Source organism: Pristiophorus japonicus, chromosome 5 (genome assembly GCF_044704955.1).
Source record: "Pristiophorus japonicus isolate sPriJap1 chromosome 5, sPriJap1.hap1, whole genome shotgun sequence".
NCBI lineage: Eukaryota > Metazoa > Chordata > Chondrichthyes > Pristiophoridae > Pristiophorus > Pristiophorus japonicus.
The window spans coordinates 37,177,611-37,202,850 of NC_091981.1; the positions used below are offsets into that span (position 1 = coordinate 37,177,611).

At 47.3% G+C, this 25,240-nt stretch overlaps 1 protein-coding gene across 1 annotated transcript in view; it reads left to right on the forward strand.

Annotated features, from left to right (window-relative positions):
- Positions 1-25,240, forward strand: part of LOC139264063 (collagen alpha-6(VI) chain-like) — a 151,635-nt gene that overhangs the window by 76,068 nt on the left and 50,327 nt on the right. The window contains exons 20-24 of the mRNA XM_070880161.1: positions 9,739-9,804; positions 13,756-13,809; positions 14,865-14,900; positions 16,458-16,520; positions 23,839-23,901. Coding sequence (XP_070736262.1) covers positions 9,739-9,804; positions 13,756-13,809; positions 14,865-14,900; positions 16,458-16,520; positions 23,839-23,901 — 282 coding nt within the window. The remainder of the gene's footprint in view (positions 1-9,738; positions 9,805-13,755; positions 13,810-14,864; positions 14,901-16,457; positions 16,521-23,838; positions 23,902-25,240) is intronic.

A 25,240-nucleotide genomic window follows, 5' to 3' on the forward strand; every position in this document is an offset into this window, starting at 1 on the left:
TAAGGAGATATTAGGGCAGATGACCAAAAGCTTGAACAAAGAGGTAGGTTTTAAGGGGTGTCTTAAAAGAGGAAAGAGAGATAGAGGGGTTCAGGAAGGGAATTCCAGAGCTGAGGCCTAGGCAGTTGAAGGCACGGCCACCAATGGTGGTATAGGTTGCAGATTTGGGAGGTGCTGCTGAAGAAGCCTTGGTGAGTTGCTGCACTGCATCTTGTAGATGGTATACACTGCAGCCACGGTGCTGGTGGAAGTGAATGTTTAAGTCAGTGGTTGAGATACTGATCAAATGGGCTGCTTTGTCCTGAATGGAGTTGATCTTCTTGAGTGTTGCAGCTGTACCCACCCAGGCAAGTGGAGAGTATTCCATCATACATCTGACTGTCTTGTGGGTGGTGGAGAGGCTTTGGAGAGTCAGGTGAGCCACTTGCCACAGAATTCCCAGCCTCTGACTTGCTCTAGTAGCCACGACATTTACATCGCTACTTCAGTTCAGAGTTGCAGTTGAAATGCCGTTTAGGCATTTCGAAACATGAGCCAAGCACATATGACAGAAGCTGACATTGCCAGAGCTCCGCCAATAAAATGTCATTTTTTTTCATGCCTGAGAAGCTTTGGGGGCACAATCAGATTGGGACACTTTAACCTAACCCGCCCACTGTGACAGTTAAGGCGATCTGATAGGCTGCCCGTTTTACACCCTGCCCGATTTTGCTTCCTGTTGATATCAATTGCAATTTAAAACAAATGATCCTCACTGAAACCTGCTTTTGAATGCATTTTTATGGCATGAGTTATATGTCAAATTAAAATTTGAAAAGCTTCCCTGATTGCAGGTTCTTAAACATGTTGTGCCTGATGTGCACGAATGATGGTGAAATGAGTTGAAACTTGACTCAAAGAAAAAGTATCCTGGTGTGGGTTCGACATTTTCTTGGGCTCTGATTATTTACGTTGATTTATAGCCATTTTAAGTTTGGGCGCATTCTAATGAGATTGAGAGGATACTTGGGCGTAACGTGACATTGGCAAAATGGACGCAATTTTGGGTTGCGCACAAGAAGGAAACTCCAGGTCCAATTATATGTTAGCTCGCTGTTGGAAGTGGGGAGCAGTGGATGGTGAGGATGATGGTCAAGTTGAAGACAAGTTCAAGCTCAGCATTGAGTGCCACACCAGTGCACAAGCTGATAACATGGAAGCAGTGGAGCAAGACTCAGCTCAAAGACGTGACATGGCTAAACTACACCAAGTAAGGCCCATTGGGGGAAAGGTATGAGGCAGATATTCCTGTTCCTGCACCTTGGGCTGTTGGATTGCCTGGGTGCAACAAATTGGGTGGGGGGAGTGCTCGCCCCTAACGGTCCCTACCCAATTTTCTGTCTGTTCATTTAAAATCAGGCAAGCGCCCTTGCAGTTGTGCCTTTCTCCTCACCTGATTCTTCTGTATTCACTGTGCTGAGGTCATCCAGGAACTGGAAAATGTTTTGAATGCAATTCTTGACAAGAAATCTTCTGTGGAACCAAGCCCAAAAACAAGAAATACTGGAAGGAAAATCCAATGGACAATGAGCACAAAATGCAAGATGTAGTTCACAGCTCATATTTGTCATGTAAGGAAAAGTAGTAGACCATTCAGCCCCTTGAACCTGTTCCAGCATTCAATTAGATCATGGCCACCATCAACTCCATTTTCCTGCCATAGCTTCATATAAGAACATAAGAAATAAGAGCAGGAGTAGGCCATACAGCCCCTCGAGCCTGCTCCACCATTCAATAAGATCATGGCTGATCCGATCATGGAGTCAGATCCACTTCCCCGCCCGCTCGCCATAACCCCTTATTCCCTTATCGTTTAAGAAACTGGCTATTTCTGTCTTAAATGTATTCAATGTCCCAGCTTCCAGTGCTCTGAGGCAGCAAATTCCACAGATTTACAACCCTCAGAGAAGAAATTTTTCCTCATCTCAGTTTTAAATGGGCGGCCCCTTCATCTAAGATCATGCCCTCTAGTTCTCATCTCCCCTATCAGCGGAAACATCCTCTCTGCATCCACCTTGTCAAGCCCCCTCATAATCTTGTACGTTTTGGTAAGATCACCTCTCATTCTTCTGAACATGAATGAGTAAAGGCCCAATCTACTAAACCTTTCCTCATAAGTCAACCCCCTCATCTCTGGAATCAACCTAGTGAACCTTCACTGAACTGCCTCCAAAGCAAGTATATCCTTTCGTAAATATGGAAACCAAAACTGCACGCAGTATTCCAGGTGTGGCCTCACCAATAGCCTGTACAACTGTGGCAAGACTTCCCTGCTTTTATACTCGATTCCCTTTTTAATAAATGCCAAGATTCTATTGGCCTTCCTGATCATTTGCTGTACCTACATACTAACCTTTTGTGTTTCATGCACAAGTACCACCAGGTCCCGCTGTACTGCAACACTTTGCAATCGTTCTCCATTTAAATAATAACCTGCTCTTTTATTTTTTTTCCTGACAAAGTGCATGACCTCACACTTTCCAACATTATATTCCATCTGCCAAATTTTGCCTACTCACTTAACCTGTCTATGTCCTTTTGCAGATTTTTTGTGTTCTCCTCACATATTGCTTTTCCTCCCATTTTTGTCGGCAAACTTGGTTACATTACACTCAGTCCCTTCCTCCAAGTCGTTAATATAGATTGTAAATAGTTGGGATCCCAGCAATTATCCCTGGTTACTGATTGCCAACCCAAGAATGAACCATTTATCCCTTCTCTGTTTTCTCTTCGTTAGCCAATCCTCTATCCATGCTAATATAATACCCCCAACCCCATGAACTTTCATCTTGTGCAGTAACCTTTTACGTGGCACCTTGTTAAATGCTGGTCCTTGATATCCTTGATACCTTTACCCAACAAAAATTCATTGATCTCAGTCTTAAAAGTGCCAATTATTCCAACATCCACAGCTTTTTGTGGGACAGAATTCCTGGCTTCTATTATTTTTCATATGAAATAGTGCTTCCTGATTTCCATCCGAAACTACCTAGCTTTAATTTTAAGATTCTGTCCCTTCATTCTTGACTCACCCACCAGAGGAAATAGTTGCTCTGTATCTGTAGTGTCTCTGCACCTTGTTACAAACTCACACGAGGCATGAATATATCAGACACGGTCACTCTGTGACCTTCACTTCATTCCCAGGACTAAAGAGTGCTGATCCTGGGTGGGACCTCCCCTTTTATGCCTGGAAGCCCAGGTGAGGAGCTCACTCCCTGTGGTCAGGGTGTGCATTACAAGGGTACAGGTACTGTATGCATGAGTTACAGTTACATACTTATAGTCATTGCAAGATGGTGAAATACATGACATCACCTCCCCCCTTAGGTCTTTTAGTTTCAGAGGTTAAGTCTATCGGGTTCGTGGAGCGCCGCAGTTGTGATTCTGGTGGCTGAGCCTCAGCACACGTCTCTGTCACTTGAGGTGATTCCGACCTGTCCGGGCTGGCCACAGGGACTCTACATGCTGAGGGCTGTCTTTGTTGCTCGTGTGCTGGCAGTGGTGTGGGTGCTATCTCATCATGCTCTTCTTCCGGTTCCTCCGTGTCTGCACTGAACCTTGTCTTTACTTGGTCCAGGTGTTTGCGGCATATCTGCCCATTGTTTAGTCTGACCACCGTGATCCTGTTTCCTTCTTTGCCAATTACGGTGCCCTTAAGCCATTTGGGTCCCAAAGCATGGTTAAGAACAAATACTGGGTCATCTATTTCTATACACCTCCCCCTTGAGCCTTGATCATGGAGCTCAGTTTGGGACTGGCGCTTGCCCTCAACAATGTCTGCTAGGTCTGGGTGAATGAGGGAGAGCAGCGTCTTGAGCGTGCGTTTCCTGAGGCGTTCTGCTGGCGGGACTCCCGTGAGCGAGTGCAGCCGGGACCTGTAGGCCAGCAGCAGGCGCGATAGGCGGTACTGAAGGGAGGGTCCTTGGATGCTTAGCATGCCCTGCTTTATGACTTGGACAGCCTGTTCCACCTGGCCATTGGAAGCCGGCTTGAACGGCGCTGTCCGGATGTGTTTGATCCCATTGCCCGATATAAACTCCTGGAATTCATGGCTGGTAAAACACGGGCCATTATCACTGACCAGGATGTCTGGCAAGCCATGGGTCGCGAAAACTGTATGCAGTCTCTCCACAGTGATGGATGTCGTGCACGAGTTCAATATGATGCACTCGATCCACTTCGAGTATACATCGACAACGATCAGGAACATTTTTCCCATGAACGGGCCCACATGGTCCACTTGAATACGTGACCATGGCCTGGTGGGCCAGGGCCACTGGCTGAGTGGGGCCTCCCTGGGGGCATTGCCCAGCTGGGCACACGTCGTGCACCTGCGAACCTAGTGTTCCAGTCTGAGTCAATCCCCGGCCACCACACGTGTGACTGGGCAATGGCCTTCATTAACACGATGTCAGGGTGCTCGCTGTGGAGTTCCCTGATGAACGCTTCCCTTCCTTTCTGGGGCATGACTACCCGGCTGCCCCATAACAGGCAGTCGGCTTGGACGGAGAGTTCATCCATCCGTCTCTGAAATGGCCTGACTTCCTTGGGGCACGCCCTGTGTGCAAGCGTCCAGTCCCCAGTCACGACACATTTCTTTATCATGGATAGGAGGGGGTCCCTGTTGGTCTAGAGTTTGATCTGGCGGGCTGTGATGGGGGAGCCTGCAGTGTCAAAAGCCTCAACGGCCATGACCATCTCAGCGCTCTGCTCCGACGCCCCCTCGGTGGTGGCCAGTGGAAGCCTGCTGAGCGCGTCAGTGCAATTTTCGGTGCCTGGCTGGTGCCGTATGGTGTAGTCATACGCAGCCAGCTTGAGGGCCCATCGCTGTATGCGAGCTGATGCATTAGCGTTGACAGCCTTGCTGTCGGACAACAGGGATGCTAACAGCTTGTGGTCCGTCTCTAGCTCGAACTGTCTACCGAAAAGGTACTGGTGCATCTTTTTCACACCGTACTCACACGCAAGTGCCTCCTTCTCGACCATGCCGTATCCACGCTCTGCCCGGGAGAGCGACCTGGAGGCGTAAGCTACCGGTTGGAGTCGGCCGTCATCGTTACCCTGCTGCAAAACACACCCAATCCTGTAGGATGAGGCATCGCATGTTAAAACCAGTTTTTTTTACAGGGGTCATACAAAGTCAACAGTTTGTTGGAACACAGCATGTTCCTCGCCTTATTGAAAACCCGTTCTTGACAATCCCCCCAAGACCATTCACAACCTTTACGGAGGAGCATGTGTAACGGCTCCAACAATGTGCTTAAGTTCGGTAGGCAGTTCCCAAAATAGTTCGAGTCCCAGGAATGATCGCAACTCCGACATGTTGCCAGGCCTGGGCGCCCGCCAAATTGCCTCATTTTTTGATTCTGTGGGCCGGATCCCATCTGCGGCAACCCTCTTGCCCAGGAACTCGACCTCTGGGGCCAAAAACACACACTTGGCCTTTTTCAGCCGCAGGCCTATCCATTCCAATCGGCGTAGCATCTGCTCCAGGTTGCGAGGTGTTCCTCTGTGTCTCGACCCATTATATGGATGTAGTCTTGGAACATGATTGTTCCAGGGATGGACTTGAACAAGCTTTCCATGTTTCGCTGAAAGATAGCCGCTGCCGAACGAATCCCAAACGGGCACCTATTGTAAACAAATAATCCTTTGTATGTCGTGATGGTGATCAGAAACTTGGATTCTTCAGCCAATTCCTGAGTCATGTAGGCCGAAGTGAGGTCCAGCTTCGTGAACAGCTTACCACCTGCCAGCGTGGCAAAAAGGTCCTCCGCTCTCGGAAGCGGGTATTGGTCTTGCAGCGACACTCGGTTGATGGTGGCTTTGTAGTCGCCACAAATCCTAACCGAGCCATCTGCTTTGAGGACTGGAACAATGGGACTTGCCCAGTCGCTGAATTCATCGGCCGAAATTATGCCCTCTCTGAGCAGCCTGTCCAGTTCACTTTCAATTTTCTCACGCATCACGTACGGCACCGCTCTGGCTTTGTCGTGCACTGGTCTGGCGTCCGGAGTGATGTGTATCAGTACTTTGGTGCCCTTGACCGTTCCGACACCGGGTTGAAAGAGTGACTCGAATTTTTGCAATACCTGCGAGCATGAACTTCGCTCCATGGATGAAATGGCGTGCACATCCCCCCCCATTTCCAATTCATCTCAGCTAGCCAACTCCCCGCCCCCCCCCCCCTCAAGAGCGCGGGGCCATTTCCCGGAACAGTCCAGAGTGGCAGCCGGTTCTGTAATCCATTATGCGTTACCACCAAGTTTGCACTGCCCAGCACTGGGATGATCTCTTTGGTGTACATACGTAGCTGCGTATCAAAGCATTCCAACTTGGGCCTGCTAGCTCTGTGTGGCCATAGTCTCTCAAATTGTTGGGCACTCATGAGGGACCCGCTAGCTCTGGTATCCAGCTCCATGTGCACCGGGATGCCATTCAGTAAGACTTTCATCATCATGGGTGGCGTTTTGGTGTACGAGCTGTGGACGTCGGTCACATGAACTCTCTGAACTTCAGCTGCCATGGTAGTCCCCAGGCCTCATCCTGCATTTCAGACCCCTCGTCTGGTTCATCTGTCTCGCTACTGCCTTTTTGTACATCCTGGCCAGGTGTCCCTTGACATTACAAATCCTACAGATGTAAAGTTGGAACCTGCAGATTTTTGCAGTGTGTCTGCTCCCACATCTCCAACATGAGCTGAGATTGCTGTTAACAAAAGGTCTATTCCCTGGCATTCCTCTCTGATGGCCATTTTGGCTGTTTTTAAGCACTCTGATGGGGGGTGTTAATTGTCCCATCACAGGATGTATTGTTCCTCGTGATGGCGTGAATTGCCGATCCCCTTTCCATTGTCCCTGTTGCAGGCCCACCCTGGAGCTACAGGAACTAGTTGCTGCCTGGATGGTGTCGAATTGCCCTTGCCTGCCTGCCTGGAGGGTGTCGAATTGCCCATGCCTGCCTGATGGGTTCTATGTCATTTTTATAACATTGATTCCCTGGTTCAACGCAACTTTAAAACCAGGGCTGTGTGCATAGATTAGTTTGGTCTCTTCTTCCCCTGCCATAGAAGTCTGAGCTCTCAAAGCCGCCCCTTCTGAGGTCAAGTCCTTAGTCTTTATGAGCTTCCTGAAAATGCCAGCATGATTAATGCCCTCAATGGAAAAAGTCCCTTAACATCTCCCCCCTGCAGGCATCAGAGAACTTAACGACTGGCCAAATGCCGCAGTTCCGCCACGAAGTCCGAGATGTTTTGACCCTCCCGACGCCGGTGAGAGTAGAACCTGTGCCGGGCCACGTGTATGCTATTTGCCGGCGTGAGATGCTCACTGATTAGCTGGCTGAGCTCTTCGAAGGAATTGTCCGCTGGCATTTGGGGTGCGAGTAGGTCTTTCATTAGTGCATACGTCTATGGACCACAGCTGGTCAGTAGATGCGCCCTCCGCTTGTCAGCCGCTGCCTCTTCCAGCCAGTCCTTTGTGACAAAGCTCTGCTGGAATCTTTCCACAAAGTCGTCCCAGTCCTCACCCACACAGTAGCGTTCCTCTATGCTGCCGGTGGCCATCCTCGTGGTTTGGTGATTCCCGATTCTAGTCGCCAGATGTTGTATCTCTGCACCTTGTTACAAACTCACACGACGCATGGATATATCAGACACGGTCACTCTGTGACCTTCACTTTATTCCCAGGACTAAAGAGTGTTGATCCTGGGTGGGACCTCCCCTTTTATACTTGGAAGCCCACATGAGGAGCTCACTCCCTGTGGTCAGGGTGTGCATTACAAGGGTACAGGTACAGTATGCATGAGTTACAGTTACATACTTAGTCAAGATGGTGAAATACATGACAGTATCTACCCTATCGAATCCTTTTATCATTTTATACACCTTGATCAGATCACCTCTCGATCTTCTAAATTCTTGAACCAAATTCTAATATGGTTAAAATTATTCAGAATAGCTGGTTCCTTCAAAGACAAGAGCTGAACTTCAGATAACAGTTGGTCTGTTGGATTGTCTTCTGGAATTTTCTGCAATATTATTTCAGAACCACTGAAACCTAATGAACAGAGGACGTGCTTCTCAAACTGAGACACCAACTTCTGACTTTCAAACAAACAAAACAACTGATCACAAAATCTCCAGTTTTACAGCATTTTGGGCATATGAAAAAAGGTCACATTTACAAAATGCCGTATGACAGGTCATGCGAAGTGCTGTGTTCTGATAGGATAGTAGCTTATACCCTCACATGCACGGAGAGGAAGATTGCTTTCAAATAGAAGAGATTTTGGATGTATGAGTAAGTGTGGAAAATTACAGATATGGGTTAAAGTTGTAGCTAACCACAAACTATGTAAGATCAGGAAAACCATTTCATGCAGTGTTGCCATGGCTACAGAAGTACAACTTGGATATCCAGCACCAGCCAGAGTGAAACCCCCCCCCGGCAGTGAATGAAAAACACAATTCTGCAGATGTTGGATTTCTGAAACAAAGACTGCAAGCGCTGGAAACACTTAGTGGGTCAGAGAGCATCTGGTGAGAGAGCACAAATCAAAGTTCTGGGTATTGAACTGGAAGATATTACGGAAGAACATCAATTTAAAAAAAGTAACAGGATAGCCGTGGGGCGGGGGGGGGGGGGGTGCGGTCGTGGGGGGAAGAGGGGAACACACACAACGTCCACAGATAAAGAAATAGAATGATCTGTAACGTGCTTAGGTGGAGAACCGGAGATGGATAAATAACACAAGTAAAATTTCCTCTCCCCACTTCCTCATTCCCTTGTTTGGTTCCTTTTTAAATGCTGTTTCTCTGTAATGTCTCACTGTTCTGAGGAAGGGTTCCATATGCAAAGTCTCGACTTGTTTCTTTCCACTGACACTGCCTGACCTGCTGAGCTTCTCCAGAGAGATTCCAGCCACAAACTTGCTCTCAGTAAACCGATCAAACTAAACATCAAAAAGGTGAAGAGATGTGTGACAAGCTGCACCCTGTGCCATGGAAAACCTGCCCATGTCATGGAAAAAAGTGAAGGAAATACTCTCATCATACTGCTGGGCAGGAGCCATTTTGTACCTAATGACAAGTGAGGGGCCCCCTCTCCGCCTGTAGTTAAAATGGGCCCTCACTTGTCATTAGGTACAAAATGGCTCCTGCCCAGCAGTACAAAAAAACTCTGATTCTGCCGGCACCAAGTGGGAGCCCTGCTGCAGCAGCTGTGGGAGGGAAGGAAATCGGCTCTGAGGTGGCCGACAGTGGGCGTCTGGGAGGGGAGGGGGTGGGGGGTTGTCGATCACGGGGGGTGGTGGGGGGGGGGGCGCGGTGGCCTATAGATTGGCTGACAGCAGCCCAGAGTTTTTTTGTCAGCCCAGGAAGGGGCCATTTTCTGAGTCCCTTTAAACACCGCTGGTCAGACCGCACATTGCAAGCTCCGCCCACTACCGGGCAATCATTTACATGGGGTGGAGGCAATTAAAATCGGTTCTTCTGTGCTTTTTCCTTGCCCTGATTGGAAATTTTCAGTGCTGAGTTGATACTTTCTTTAAAAGATGCAAGTGTGTGGTGGCAGCAGTCGTTTGCTTTTGACATCTGAATAAAATGGTCATCGAAGCCCGCTAAAGATTTAGTGAAGAGAACTCGGAAATATCTTCAGTAGATTTTGTGTGTAACTTGTATGTGCTTTATATTTCAGGGTGCCCCTGGTATAAATAATTATCTTAAAGGAGGTAAAGGTGTAACAGGATATCCAGGTGCACAGGTAAACTCCTTACTTACTACATTCTGATGTGTAAAATATGCTGTCTGTGCAATAACTTGTATCTTTAGTCCTCTCACTCCTTCAGTTTATTTTACCCACATGCTGTCTTTTTGAGGAGACATTAAACCAAGGGCCCATCTGCCCTCTCAGGTGAACATAAAATTGTTCTATTTTGAAGAAGAACAGGGGAGTTCTCCCCGATGTGCCAGCCAATGTTGTTGTTGCGTATGACGGGAAAAGTTTATAATGGGATGTCTAGTTGTGCTATGTGGAGAAGTTGGGTGCTTCCTGCAACAGATCTCAGTGGGCAGGTTGATGTGATGTGTTCCATGGTCTGGGACGCATGGCCACAGTTGCACTTTGGTTCATCCCTCATCTTCCACTTGTGGAGCAGGTGGCCGCATCATCCATGCCCTGTGCGGATTGGGTTGAGCGCTGTCCATTGTCTTTGAGCGAGGTCGAAGCCAGGGACCTCTGCTGTTGGGTCAGTGATGAGGTGCTGGCTCTTTAAGTTGCACGTATCCCACGATTCTGTCCATTTGGATAGTGGGTCGAAACCAGCTGCATGAATATTGGCTGCTGTTTCCCAAAATGGCTGGTGCGATTTTAATCGCTTTCGTGAATAGAAAGGTCGATGCTGTTCATGATCTTCCCATCTCGTGGAGAATGGTAGCGTTCCGGTGAATGGCAGGCAGGCGGGGCAATGTGCACTGGGAGCTATTCAGTGGGAGAGGGCTTGAGCATCCCTTACACTGTCCACATGGCGGCGTTTAATTACATGCCCACGATCTTTGTGTGGCGGTGACAAGACAATGAGGCAGAGCAGTATTCTGCAGCTGAGTAGACTACAGCCACTGTTGTGGTGAGACGTGTCCTGGCTGTGCTCCCCCATGACGTTCCAGTGAGGTTCAGGACCAGGTTCTCGCTGGTTTTTACTTTTTGGCTGGTGTTGGTGGGATGAGGCCGAGAGGTGAGAGTCCTGTCCCAGGGCCATGCCCAAGTATTTTGTGTGGGGTTCGTGGGTACGTCACCTTCTGCAGAAGGAAACGTCGCGTTCTTTCCCAGCGGCGTTGTTGCTCAGATGGAATGGCGACACAGCTGTCGTCTCTGGATTTGGGCAGAGTGGCCAGGTCAGATGTCGCATTCCAGTAGATCTAGGTCACTTGTTAGTGTGCTACTTGCTTCCTCTAGTGTTGATGCCTGAGTCAGCAGTGCTCTGTCATCGGCATAATATTTATCCCTCAATCAACATCACTAAAACAGATTATCTGGTCATTATCTCATTGCTATTTGTGGGAGCTTTCTGTGCTCAAATTGGCTGCCACGTTTCCTACATTACTACAGTAACTACACTTCAAAAGTACTTCATTGGCTGTAAAGTGCTTTGGGACGTCCTGAGGTTGTGAAAGGCGCTATATAAATGCAAGTTCTTTCTTTCTATATTGAAAGAACTAAATACTGTAGGATTAAATTCGCAAAGCCCTGTTGCTAGTACACAGCCTCATTAGAGATGGCCATGAGTTGGAGATTTGGGACTTCAATGTTATAGCTCTGTCTCTGAGCAGCACTTGTGTCCAGCAAAGTCCTCACAAAATTCTGTATGCGTTTGATCTTTTTCTGCAGGAAATGGATAAATGTAGAACATTGGGCCCAAGTTTCCACATGATTCGCGCCTGATTTTTAGGAGCAACTAGTGGAGAACGGACTATTTTAGAAATCGCAATTCTCCACATTTTTTTTTCTGCAGTTCTAGTCAGGTAGAACAGTTCTAGTTTAGAACAGAATTTTTTCTTCAAAAGGGGGCGTGTCCGGCCACTGACGCCTGATTTGAAAGTTTCCACAGTGAAACTGTACTCCAAACTAAAGTTGAATGGCGCCAGTGAAGATTTTTGTAGAACTGAAAAAACCTGTTCTACACATTAAAAAATCAGGCGCAGGTTACAAATTAGGCGTCCAGAACGAGGTGGGGGGGGGGAAGGGAACTCATTAAATTTGACAATAAATCCTTATTTATACTTCTACAAATATTATACAAATAAATCCAACCTGAATAAACATAAGCCAAGAAAAGATTAAATAAACCATCTTCCGACCTGTGTGAAAGTGCTTCAGCCAGGGAGAATTCTGCAGCTGTTCGTGCCGCTGAGTGAGAGGGAGAGGGAGAGGGTGGGGGGAGGGGGGAGGGGGAGAGAGATGGGGGGGGGGGGGGGAGAGAGAGAGATTGGGGGGGGAGAGAGAGAGATTGGGGGGGGAGAGAGAGAGAGATTGGGGGGGGGGAGAGAGAGAGATTGGAGGGGGGGGAGAGAGAGAGATTGGGGGGGGAGAGAGAGAGATTGGGGGGGGAGAGAGAGAGATTGGGGGGGGAGAGAGAGAGATTGGGGGGGGGAGAGAGAGAGATTGGGGGGGGAGAGAGAGAGATTGGGGGGGGGAGAGAGAGAGATTGGGGGGGGAGAGAGAGAGATTGGGGGGGGAGAGAGAGAGATTGGGGGGGGAGAGAGAGAGATTGGGGGGGGAGAGAGAGAGATTGGGGGGGGAGAGAGAGAGATTGGGGGGGGGAGAGAGAGAGATTGGGGGGGGGGAGAGAGAGAGATTGGGGGGGGGAGAGAGAGAGATTGGGGGGGGGAGAGAGAGAGATTGGGGGGGGAGAGAGAGAGATTGGGGGGGGGGAGAGAGAGAGATTGGGGGGGGGGCGAGAGAGAGATTGGGGGGGGCGAGAGAGAGATTGGGGGGGGAGAGAGAGAGAGAGGGGGGGGGGGGCGGGGAGCGGGTGTCGGGTCTCGGTCGGGGCGGTGGGGGGGGAGCGAGTGTCGGGTCTTGGCGGGGGGTGGGCGGGGAGCAGGAGCTGGCCGTGGGAGGAGCTTTATTCACGCAGCCCCAGTGAGGCCATTCAGCCAGGGCTCGGGGCTGCGTGCTTCGGGCCCCTCCCACACAGTTCGGCGCCTGGAGCTACTGCACTTGCGTGCCGAATGTAGCGCGCATGTGCAGAGGTCCCGGCACTGTTTTCAGCGCAGGGACCTGGCTCCGCCCCCCCCACAGCTCGTGCCGGCTGCGCCGAGTGCCACAGAACCTGTAAGTCGGTGGAGACTACCGAGGATTTTTTTAGGCGCGAAAAACGGGCGCCCAGCTCGGAGGGGCGCCCGTTTCTTTTCTTGTGGAAACTTGGGGCCCATTGTGTTAGGTAGAAATGTGAAGCTTTTTAACTCCCTTCAGGTCACATGGCTAAAAAACCTTTAGGAACATCGGAATAGGAGTAGGCTATTCAGTCGCTCGAGCCTGTTCTGCCATTCAGTTAGATCATGGCTGATCTGTATCTTGGCTCCATTTACCCATATTCTTTAATACCCTTACCCAACAAAAATCTATTAATGTCAACTTTGAAATGTTCAATTGACCTAGCCTTAATGGCTTTTTGGGGACGAGAGTTCCAGATTTCCATTGCCCTTTGCCCCTGTTTCCTGACATCACTCCTGAATGACCTAGCTCCAGTTTTAAGGTTGTGCCCACTTGTTCTGTACTCCCTCATCAGAGAAAATAGTTTTTCTCTCTATCTACCCTATTTAATCTTTTAATAATCTGCTTAAACACCTCAATTCGATCATCCCTTAATCTTTTATACTCGAGGGAATATACGCCTTGTCGAAAGGTTAACATCTAGTTCCAAACAGGACAACAGTTAGTTTGTTTGCCTTTCCCAGCTGGAGGAAGAATGTACTGAGGTGTGGTACCAGGAGGAGAAAATACCAAGAAAGGTTACTGAAATAACTCAAGGGAAGTCATTTACTGCATCAACAGAGGAAATGCTTTCTCAAAGCTCCGGTTCCTTTTGAAATAGGCTGCAATAATTGTGAGCTTTGAATTTATAGTCCCATTGCACGTGTGGAAACTGATGGGTCTGTGAAAGCACAAATGCTGCAATAACACTGAAGTCTTTTTGCTCTTTTTCATCTACAGGGTGAACGTGGAAGAAGTGGTGTACCAGGCATGGGCGGTAATGTAGGAAATAATGTAAGACGAGTTCCTGCATTCAACCAGCTACATTTATCTTTACCCCATTGATCCATGTTTATACTTGTGTCTGTACAAACAGTTTTTCAAATGCTGCTTTTGCTATGAGTAATCAAATAGATTATTTTTTAAATACTTGACCCGTTAGTCCTCTTGCTTACATGAGGTGTTTTTCTGTGTTGAATCCATTGCAAGTTCCAAATGCCAGTTCTTGATTTGTATAGAGTACTCATAAAATCGATTCGATGATGTGACTCATTGGAGTGCTGGTTGGATAGCTGGAGATTGACTACACATTACTATAGAATATAGTAGGAGTACAGCTAGCTTCTCTGCAACAAAAGAAAGAAGCCCAGGCATTTCCTTATTTGTTTTTAAACCTTCAAATAACTGAAAGATTGTTGAGTCAATGAGAATCAAAGCAGCTGCTGATCTGGAAAACTTTCAACAATAACAGCAGCCTCGCGTAGATGTGTAGATTCATTTGGCCCATTTTCCTACAGGGCCTACTCGATGACTGATCTTAATTAGCCAGGACAGGGCTGGCAGCAGAATACTACCACTATGCTCCAAACCTCAGGCTATCAATGAGCCAAGCCACTGGTGATCAGTTAGCTTTCATTCAAAACATTGAATGCCCTTCCTGGAGGCTGGCATTTGATGATATGATGCCCTCTCAGTTCTGGAGACAATATAAACAGTGAGAATTATTTTGATTACAATGCTATGACAAAACCCTCAGTTGTGTTACATCACGCAACAGACTCCCACCTATGTATTATTCTTTATAACTGCAAGGTAGTCGGAGATGGCATTGACTTTTTGATTTGGATCTAATGAGGTTTGCCTGTAATGGCGATTGAAAATTAAGAGAAAAGATATGGTTGTTTTCAAAATAATTGGATGGGTTGTGAGGATTAATTATGTCTCTTACTTTAGATAAACTACTGCATGGAAACATTTTATTCTTCAGCCATTTCCATTATGAGATTGTGATGCAAATCATTAGAAATTAATTGCTCGCTAAAAAGAAACCTGTTTTTGCCTTTTTCAAGGGGCGAACTGGTCGGAGAGGATTAGTGGGTAATACGGTGAGTTGATCTGTTTAGTTGAGTTATCAATAAGAATGAATGAAAAGATTTGTTATCTGAAGGCTTGCATGGATTCAAGGTGATAGGTGTTTATTGCTAATATCAATTCAGTGTCCCCAGAACAAAATCACATCATCACCTATTCACCCTCTCTTGCACATTTAAATAAAATGTTGCCCTGTTTTGCATTGTAAAGTAATCCGAAACAGGAACCCAGTTCTCAGGATGCTGAGGTCACTTGTAGAAGTCCTAGCTGGGATCAGCAAATTGAGCACAGCCCAGGGACCTGGGTGACTGATTTAGGCTAAGTCACACACTCCGGAGGGCCTTTAGCCAGTGAGAGAAGTTGTAGCATGGAACACTTTTCAACATAGTTTTCTCTGCTTGAATTTTGCCTTACCAGCCATGGTCATATTAAAAGGGAGTTGGCAGCGCCAGTTAATTTTAGTTTGAAAGTCTGCCACTAGTTTAGTGAAATCCCTGCTGAGATCTTTCATGTTTATTATGAAGATAAGCAGTTTTACAAAGCTCAATCAAGCAGAAATGCAAACTTCCATTTGATTTAATTTGACCGCTGCCTGCACATTTTTCAAAGAGTCGCGTGGGACTGTCTATCCTTGGCATCCACAACTTCCTCCAGAGCTGGTGACTAGGGAGATTTTTCAGAAAAAGGCAGGGTCTCAGGGTTATTATGATCAGAACAGATGTCATTTCTGTCACATCAGATGTCAGCTGTGGCTCAGTGGGTAGCAAGCTCGCCTCTGATTCAGAAGGTTGTGGGTTCAAGTCCCGCTCTAGAGACTTGAGCCCATAATCTAGCCAGAAATTCTCAGTGCAGTACTGAGTGAGTGCTGCACTCAGATATGCTGGATGAGACGTTAAATCGAGGCCCACTCTGCTCTCTCAGGTGGACGTAAAAGATCCTACAAAAGACATTATTTTGAAGAAGAGCAGGGGCATCCTTGCCACTATTACACCCTCACAAACACCAGTAACACAGATTATCCAGTCGTCATCACATTGCTATTTGTGGGAGCTTGCTTGTGCGCAATTTTTTTTTTTTTTTTAATTCGTAGCCAATCGTTCCAATTCTTTGTCAAATCACAAACGCCAGAGGTCACCTTGCACACGCCAAGGATCACTCTGCGCCAATGCTCTTAGCCAAAAGGCCTAGAGCCACTGCACCGTTCCTGGAAGTACTGCAATACCAGGTTCGTGCCATGGAGGTGGATGGGTCAGGTCCCCCACACACCTCCGTGGAGGTGGATGGGTCAAGCCACCCCACCCACCTCCATTCCTAACATGCCAGTGAGATAACACTGTTGTAAGTTGCTCTTACACCTGTCCTTCTGTAGCGTGTGGTACTTAGCATCCAGGCCAGAATGGCCGTGGGATCTACACTCACTGGTACAATTCCAGCCCATTGACAGAATAAAATTGACTGTAATCAATCAATACATTTTATAAAAAGCTTATTGTGCTCCTCTAGAAGGAAATTGTTCAATTGCATTCATTAGATTCTTTTATTCTGTAATTAATATTCAAATCTTCCTACAGGGTGTCAGAGGACAGCCTGGTGACCCAGGATCCGTTGGGCCCTCTGGACTCCAAGGCCAGCAGGTGAATTCCAACATTTGTGATACGGGCGCCAATATATCTTCTGGAAACTCTGGGGGTGGTAACCTTCTGGGGCTGGGACTTTTATCGCCTGGCCCGGAAGTCCGGCCCCCGACATGGAATTGGGTCTTATGCCACTCAAAGAAAGTGGAGCACTGTCTCCGGTGCTCTGCCTTCTTTCTGACGCGCTACAACGCCCCTGCCCTTCCATTAAAGGGCCACCAGGGACATGTGAGACCAGGCTGCATGATGGCAGCCTTTCCCATGCTAGGGCCGCCATGATCGGGCCGACCCAAGAGTCGGCTGACCAACAAAGATGACAGCCCGGGCCACTTCAGGTCTTCCCTTTAAACAGCATCCTGGGAGCGGATGTCCGCCAACTTCGCAACCCGCGGGACAATTTCCCCCACAGGGCGTTAAGGGGCTGCGGTGAGGGGTGCCCATGCACGGCGCTAATGTCATCTCCGGTTGCGTGACGGCCCAGGGTTGCCGGGACAGTGTCTCCAAACCTGCGGGGCAATTTCCCGGAAGGCAGTAGCGCCCCCCTCTCCCGAGCGAAAACTGCCCCGTTAGCACCCCCGGAGGCACAAACAGGATGCAAAAAAGGGGCAATTTCGCCCCCTCTCTGGTTGGTTTGTTTTTGTATGAACTGAACAAATTATTGTTATGTATGGAGAAAGAGTCAGACTTCACACTGTGAGCTCAAATTAAAGTGTGACCGTAGTCTTTTACTGCAGGTCTCCAGAGTGCCTCTCCAACCTGTGAGGCCTCCTTAAATACCTGTGCTCCCAAGGGATTATGGGATCCCTTGGGACTTCTGGTGGCTGTACAGAGTAAATACAAGTTTACATATATAACAATACACCCCGCCACCACCCACCCCCCGCCCCCCCCCCCCGCCTCCAAAGTCAATAGTGTAACTATTTACAATGTGAGTCGATCTGGGGCCCTTCTTGCCCAGGTTGATCGTCTCGGTGTGAAAGCTGGTATTGTTGAATCATTTGTTGGGCCCTCGGTGGGCTGCTGTGCAGCTGGCCTTGCTGGGCTGCCTGGTGTGTTGGGTCCTGCTGGGCTGTTGTGGATGATGGGTTCTGCTTCGTGGTCAACCGTGGTGCCGGTTGCCATTGGTGTATATGTTGGGGGATCAAAAAAGGTAGGGTCCAAGGTGGGTTGCTCAGGATAGTCCGTGAATCTGAGTTTGATTTGGTCCAAGTGTTTCCGGTGAATGAGTCCATTTGAAAGTTTGACCTGCAACACCCTGCTCCCCTCTTTGGCCACGACAGTGCCGGGAAGCCACTTGGTACCTTGTCCATAATTCAATACAAATACAGGATCATTGATATCAATCTCGCGTGACACATTTGCGCTATCATGGTATGTACTTTGTTGAAGCCGCCTGCTCTCTACCTGTTCGTGTAGATCAGGGTGAACTAACGAGAGCCTTGTCTCAAGTGCTCTTTTCATGAGCAGTTCAGCGGGTGGGATCCCAGTGAACGAGTGGGGTCTCATGCAGTAGCTAAGCAGGACTCGGGATAGGTGAGTCTGCAGTGAGCTTTCAGTTACGTTCTTCAAGCCTTGCTTGATGGTTTGCACTGCACTCTCTGCCTGACCATTGGACGCTGGTTTAAACGGGGCAGATGTGACATGTTTGATCCCGTTAGGGGTCATGAATTCTTTGAACTCAGCACTGGTAAAACATGGCCCGTTGTCGCTCACCAGGACATCGGGTAGGCCGTGTGTGGCAAACATGACCCGCGGGCTTTCAGTAGTGGCAGCGGACGTGCTAGCTGACATTATCTCGCATTCAATCCACTTGGAGTACGCATCTACAACCACAAGGAAATTTTACCCAAGAACAGGCCTGCATAGTCGACGTGTACCCTAGACCAAGGTTTGAAGGGCCAAGACCATAAACTTAGCAGCGCCTTCCTGGGTACATTGCTTAACTACAAGCATGTATTACATCTGTGAACGCAGGACTCTCATCATTACTTTCACTTTCATCATTACGATGCCTGGAGGTCATTCATGAAAGTGTCTCTGCCCTTCTTGGGGACCACTACATGATTGCGCCAAAGAAGTCCGTCTGCCTGTATCAACATTTCATCTTTGCGCCGCTGGAATAGCTTTATCTCTTCCTGCATTCCCACTGGACCAGCTCCCATGAAGCACACAGCTTTTGACTAGGGATAATAAGGGGTCCTGGCTCGTCCAGGTTTTGATCTGCTGGGCAGTGACGGGTGATTGCTCACTCTCAAATGCTTCCATAACCATGGCTAACTCTGAGCTGCGCCATTTCCACCCCCGTGGTGGGCAATGGCAGTCTACTGAGGGCATCTGTGCAGTTTTCTGTGCCTGGCCTATAGCGGATGGCGTAGTTCTATGCGGACAACGTGAGTGCCCATTTCTGGATGCGGGCCGATGCGTTGGTATTTATCCCTTTACTCTTGGAAAACAGGGATATGAGTGGCTTATGGTCAGTTTCCAATTCGAATTTTAGCCCAAACAGGTATTGATGCATTTTCTTTACCCCATAGACACACACTAACGCTTCTTTCTCAATCATGCTGTAGGCTCTCTCAGCCTTAGACAGACTCCTGGATTCATAAGCAACCGGTTTCACTTTCCCAAAATCATTAGCTTGTTGCAATACACACCCGACGCCATATGACGATGCATCACATGCTGGTACCAAACGCTTACATGGATCATACAACACAAACAATTTGTTTGAGTATAACAATTTTCTCGCTTTTACAAAGGCATTTTCTTGGCTTTTGCCCCAAACCCTCTTTTCATAGTAAGACATGCAGTGGTTCTAACAGTGTATGGAGACCCAGTAAGAAGTTACCAAAGTAGTTCAGGAGTCCCAGAAACCACCGCAGCTCTGTAATGTTCTGTGGCCTTGGTGCGTTCTCGATTGCCTCTGTCTTAGCGTTGGTGGGCCTGATGCCATCCGCCGCAATCCTCCTTCCCAAGAACTCCACTTCAGGCGCCAGGAAATGCACTTTGAGCGTTTTAACCTGAGCCCCATGCGGTTGAGTTGACTAAGAACCTCCTCCAGGTTCTGCAGATGCTCGGCTGTGTTCTGACCTGTGACCAAGATGTCATCCTGGAAGACCACAGTGTGTGGGACTGACTTCAGTAAGCTTTCCATGTTTCTCTGGAATATCGCCGTCACTGATCGAATTCCAAACGGGCATCTATTATAAACAAAGAGACCTTTGTGCGTGTTGATGCAGGTGAGGCCCTTCGATGATTACTCCAGTTCCTGCGTCATGTAGGCTGAAGTCAGATCCAGCTTCATGAACGTCTTTCCTCCCGCCAGTGTTAATTCCTGGATTCTTTTACTTCAATCTGGTTCAGTAAAATTACTGAGTCGAATACCTCTTGTGCTTTGAACAAAGCAGTCTTTATTACCGGCCAGTAAGACCTATCAGACAGAAGATATACTCTCTGGATAGAGCGTACACACTCCCTACGGATAGGTGAAGTTACATCGTAAAGCGTTAACAGTTATACAGTTTTGAAATCAGATAACAAAATACAAATGGATTGACAGTCTAACTCAGCCACTCATTAGTCAATCTATATGAGATGTTCTTCTTGAAAGCTCAAGTATTGCCTCCAAATGTTTCAATCTAATGGTGTGACTATTTACTGAGACCTTGCAATTCTGCAGATGTATTTCATGTTACAATTATATATTATTGGCAGGATTAGTGACTTGAAACCTTGAGACAGACTGTTAGCTATGCTGATGTTGCACTATTTGCAATCTGACATTCTCCCAGCTATTCTTCCATGGCTTATACATTTTCATATATCCCGTTTACTTTACTGTCCTTAATTCCATATATTCCGTTCAGATATCCACACCAGCATTGCAAAGAGGTCGTCAGCCTTTGGTAGTGGGTATTGGTCCTGCAGGGAGAAACGATTGCTAGTTACTTTGTAATCACCACAGATTCTGACGGTGCCCTCTCCCTTGAGGACAAGAACGATTGGGCTGGCCCACTCTTTTAACTCGATCGGTGAAATGATAACCTCTTGTTGCAGCCGGTCTAGCTCGATCTCTACCCTTTCTCTCATCACGTACCGTACTGCTCTCGCCTTGTGATGGATTGGTCGCGCCCCCGGAATTAGTTGGATCTTCAATTTTGCTCCTTGGAATGTCCCAATGCCTGGTTCGAACAGCGAAGGGAATTTGTTTAAGACCTGGGCACACGAAGTGTCGTCAGCGGGCAATAGTGCTCGGACGTCTTCCCAGTTCCAGCATATCTTTCCCAGCCAGCTCCTGCTGAGCAACGTGGGACCATCGCCAGGTACCACCCAGAGTGGCAGCTTGTGCACCGCTCCATCATAGGAGACCTTTACGGTAGCACTGCCGATTATAGGAATCAGTTCTTTCATGTACGTTCTTTGTTTCGTATGAATTGGAGTTAAGACTGGCCTTGAGGCCTTGTTGCACCACAATCTTTCGAAAGTCTTTTTGCCCATGATGGACTGGCTCGTGCCCGTGTCCAGTTCCATTGACACCGGGAGTCCATTTAGTTCAACATTCAGCATTTTCGGGGGTCAATTCGTGGTGAATGTGTGCACCCCATGCACCTCTGCCTTCTCGGTCTGAGGCACTGGTTCGTCGTGATCCTCTGTGGATCTGTCCTCCTCTGCAACATGGTGGTTTGCAAGCTTAGCAGCTCACCTGCACATATGTTAGAGGTGACCCATTGTTCCACAGCCCTTGCATACATACCCTTTGAATCGGCATGAATGGAAACGATGATTACTCCCGCAGCGCCAACAAGGTGTTAATGGCCTTGCATTCATCACCCTTGATGGTGGATTCTGAGACATCTGCACATGTGCAGCTGCAGGCATGTGTGACCTGCTCTGTACATTGTGATTCGAAAACAACATCACTTTGTTCACAGTACTTGTAGCAGCACTTGTGTGCTGAGAGATTTGCTTCGTATTGTCACTGGTGGCAATGAATGCCTGGGCTATTGCTATGGCCTTACTCAAGTTTGCGAAGAATGGTTTCGTGGCCAATGCCAAGTACAAAAAAGTCTCTGAGCATGTGCTCCAAATGTCCTTCAAATTCACAATGTCCTGCAAGGCGTCCTGGCTCGGCGACATAACTCGCCACTTCCTGGCCTTCAGACCTTTTGTCAAACTGGTACCTCGCCATCAGAACGCTTTCCTTCGGGTTCAAATGCTCTCGGACCAGTGTGCACAAATAATCGTACGATTTCTCCGTGGGTTTCGCTGGAGTGAGCAGATTCTTCATGAGGCCGTAGGTTGGTGCCCCACAGATGGTGAGGAGGTTCGCCCTTCGTTTGGCTGCGTTCTCTTCCCCATCTAGCTCGTTGGCCACGAAGTATTGGTTGAGTCGCTCTACAAAAGTTTCCCAATCATCTCCCTCCGAGAATTTCTCCAGGATGCCCTCTGTTCTCTGCATCTTTGGGTTTATCAGTATCTCGTCGCCAGTTGTTATGTATGGAGAAAGAGTCAGACTGAACACTGAGCTCAAAGTAAAGTGTGACTTTAGTTTGTTATTGCAGGTCTCCAGAGTGCCTCTCCAACCTGTGAAGCTTCCTTAAATACCTGTGCTCCCAAGGGATTATGGGATCCCTTGGGACTCCAGGGGATGAGCCCTCTGGTGGCTGTACAGAGTAAATACAAGTTTACATATATAACAACCATTTACAATTATAAATCTGTGAGGGATAATTTCAGCTAACAAAGATTAGTGAGAGTCAATCATCAAGCAATTCTTTTACAATTGGATCCTATTTGATTTTGTTTGTTGTCGTGCTCTTTGCTATTACCCTAGTGGCTAAATGTGGGGGAGGAGCCTAGGAAGGGACTGGCTGTGGAAATTTCAATTTACGATTTTTAAAGTATTTTATTAGTTCTGTTAACTAACAAATTTAAAGAATCATAAATCCAATTTTGTCCTTGATTCGAATGAGTAAACTTAATAAATCAGTACACTGAAACAGAGCATTAGTGAAGTAAAGTTGTAGACTTTGATTTGTAGCCAAATCGCTTGGGGTCAGATTAGACATGCGGCTTGTCCTTCAATGTGATTTCCCCCTTATCTTTGAGTGGTTTTAGCAAAAGGATAATCAGCAAATTTTCACAAAAATAGCAACACATCCAGACGTTAATTTAAAATGTTGCACAGAGCTCCATATTTTTTGTAAGAAACTTCTGTAACGTAATGCAAAAAAAATGAATCAAATTCTATATAGAATCATACAGCACAGAAGGAGTCTATTTGGCCACCGTGCCTGTGCCGGCTCTTTGATAGAGCTATCCAATTAGTGCCAATCCCCTGCTCTTTTCTCATAGGCCTGCAATTTTTTTCTCCATGTATTTAATCCAATTCCCTTTTCAAAGTCACTATTAAATCTGCTTCCACCACCCTTTTGGGCAGTGCATTCCAGATCTTAATAATTTGAAGTGTAAAAAAAAAAATTCTCCATGTCACTTCTGGTTCTTTTACCTTAAATCTGAGTCCTCTGGTTACCAACCCTCCTGCCAGATGCCCTATCATCTCATAATTTTGAACATCTCTATTACATCTCCCCTTAACCTTCTCTGCTGTAAGGTGAACACCCCCAGTTTCTCTAGTCTCTGCAGATAACTGAAGTCTAGTAAATCTCCTCTGCATCCTCTCCAAAGCCTTGATATCCTTCCTAAAGTGTGGTGCCTAGAATTGGATGCTGAGGCCAAACCAGTGATTTATTAAGGTTTGGCATAACGTCCTTGCTTTTGTATTCTATGCCAATAAAGGCAATGATCCCATGTATTTTTTTTAAAACAGGTTTACGAACTTGCCCTGCCACCTTCAAATACTTGTCTCTCTGTTCCTGCACCCCCAATTTAGAATTGTATCATTTAGTTTATATTACTTGAACAAAAAGTTGTAATTGATTGTTCCTGACCAAACTCTTGGCAATATCCATAAACTTAAAGCAGGAGGATTCAAGTTGGCAGTGAAAATTTTAAACACAGCCTTCATTTGTCAAATCATTTGTTAATTCTGATCTTGATATTAATGAACTCCAGTCCGTGATTTCTCTTCGGTAGAAATACAGTGGAAGGTAATTTAACTTTTTCGCAATAATGTAAAATGGATGATATCGGATCCAAGAAAAATCGGGAGAGGTGTGTAACGGGCGTCTGATCTGATATCGCCTGTTTCCCAATATCGGCGAAAGATAAAATGACCTCACCTGAGCCGCAGCCTGTGTGTTGGATTTTCATCGTATTACTAATATGACACCCTTTAATTTTTTTCCCCATTTTGCAGGGATCTTCAGGAATTGTTGGATTGAAAGGAGTGAAAGGAGAGCGAGGGCTACCAGGGGTTCAGGTTAGTAAGAGTTAATGGGCTGGATTCTCAGTTTTGATCATTTCAGGGCGGTAACGGTGGCGGGGTGGTACAGTTTGCGACTCAGTTAGTAAAATTGGGCAGCTAGGCCCCGCGTCAGGGGACGCAGCGCCAAGGGAGGCGTTGTACACCTCTCTTGGGCACGAGCATGGGAAAATCCCGAGCTAAAGAGCCAGGCCGGGAGCGCTCCAAGAGAGGTCTGAGGAGAAACCCACCTCACCCCCACAAAAACATTCCCAAAACATTGTCCAAGCCACCACAACATAAATCACAAAAAACATTAAAAGAAAAAGCAATCACACTTATCTTAGGAGTCCATTACTTACCACTCTGTCAGTATTATTGGACCACCTGATTTCCCAGGCGTTCATTGCGGGGAGTACAGGTCGGGCTGAAGTCAAAACTCGTGCCAGTGTCTCAACCAAGGGCGTTGCACACGGGCCCAGCTTTTCTGGGCGGTGCTGTTCCGCGCCACCGCAAAACCAGACCCGAGGATCCCTGCAGGACGCTGGAGGCTGACTGCCCACCCAGACGACCTCACCGCCGCCATTGCTGCCGCTCCGGGGTGAAAAACTGAGAGCAGAAGACCAAAAATCCGCCCCAAAATGTATCAACAGATCATTGAATCATGCAGTGGCTATGGTCTCCTAGCAGCCCTTCGCAAGGGAAGTGGACTAGTTCCTGAGACATTTCAAGTTGTAAGGTCAAGTAGGAGCAACTAGTTTAGAATGGAGTATCTTAGAAATTGCAGTTCTCAGCATTTAGTTTGCTCCAGTTCTAGTGAGTTAGAACAGTTTCATTTGAGAACAGATTTTTTTTTTCAAAAGGGGGCGTGTCCAGCCACTTACACCTGTTTTGCAAGTTTAGGCAGTAAAAACTTACTCCAAACAAACTTAGAATGGAGTAAATATAGATTTTTGTATGCTCAGAAAAAGCTTGCCTACACTTATAAATCAGGGGTAGGTTACAAATCAGGTGTAGGGAACGAGAGATGGGGGGGGCGGGGAGGGAAGTTTACAAACATTAAACACTTCACTTTTACAAATAAAGAGCCATCATCAATAATAAATCAATAAATAAACCAATAAATCAATCAAAAAAAAGAAATAACTCAATTAATAAAAAAATATTTGTACTCACCTACTGCAGCACTGGGGAGAAGAGGGGGTTGGGAGGAGAGAGAGAGAGAGAGAGAGGGAAGAAGAGAGAGAGACGATCGAAGAAGAACGGGGGGGGGGCGGAGAAGAAGACGAAGCCAGGGCCCGCACGCAGAAGATGCCGATGACTCTTCGGGCAGGGCCCGCCCCCAGCGAGATGCCAG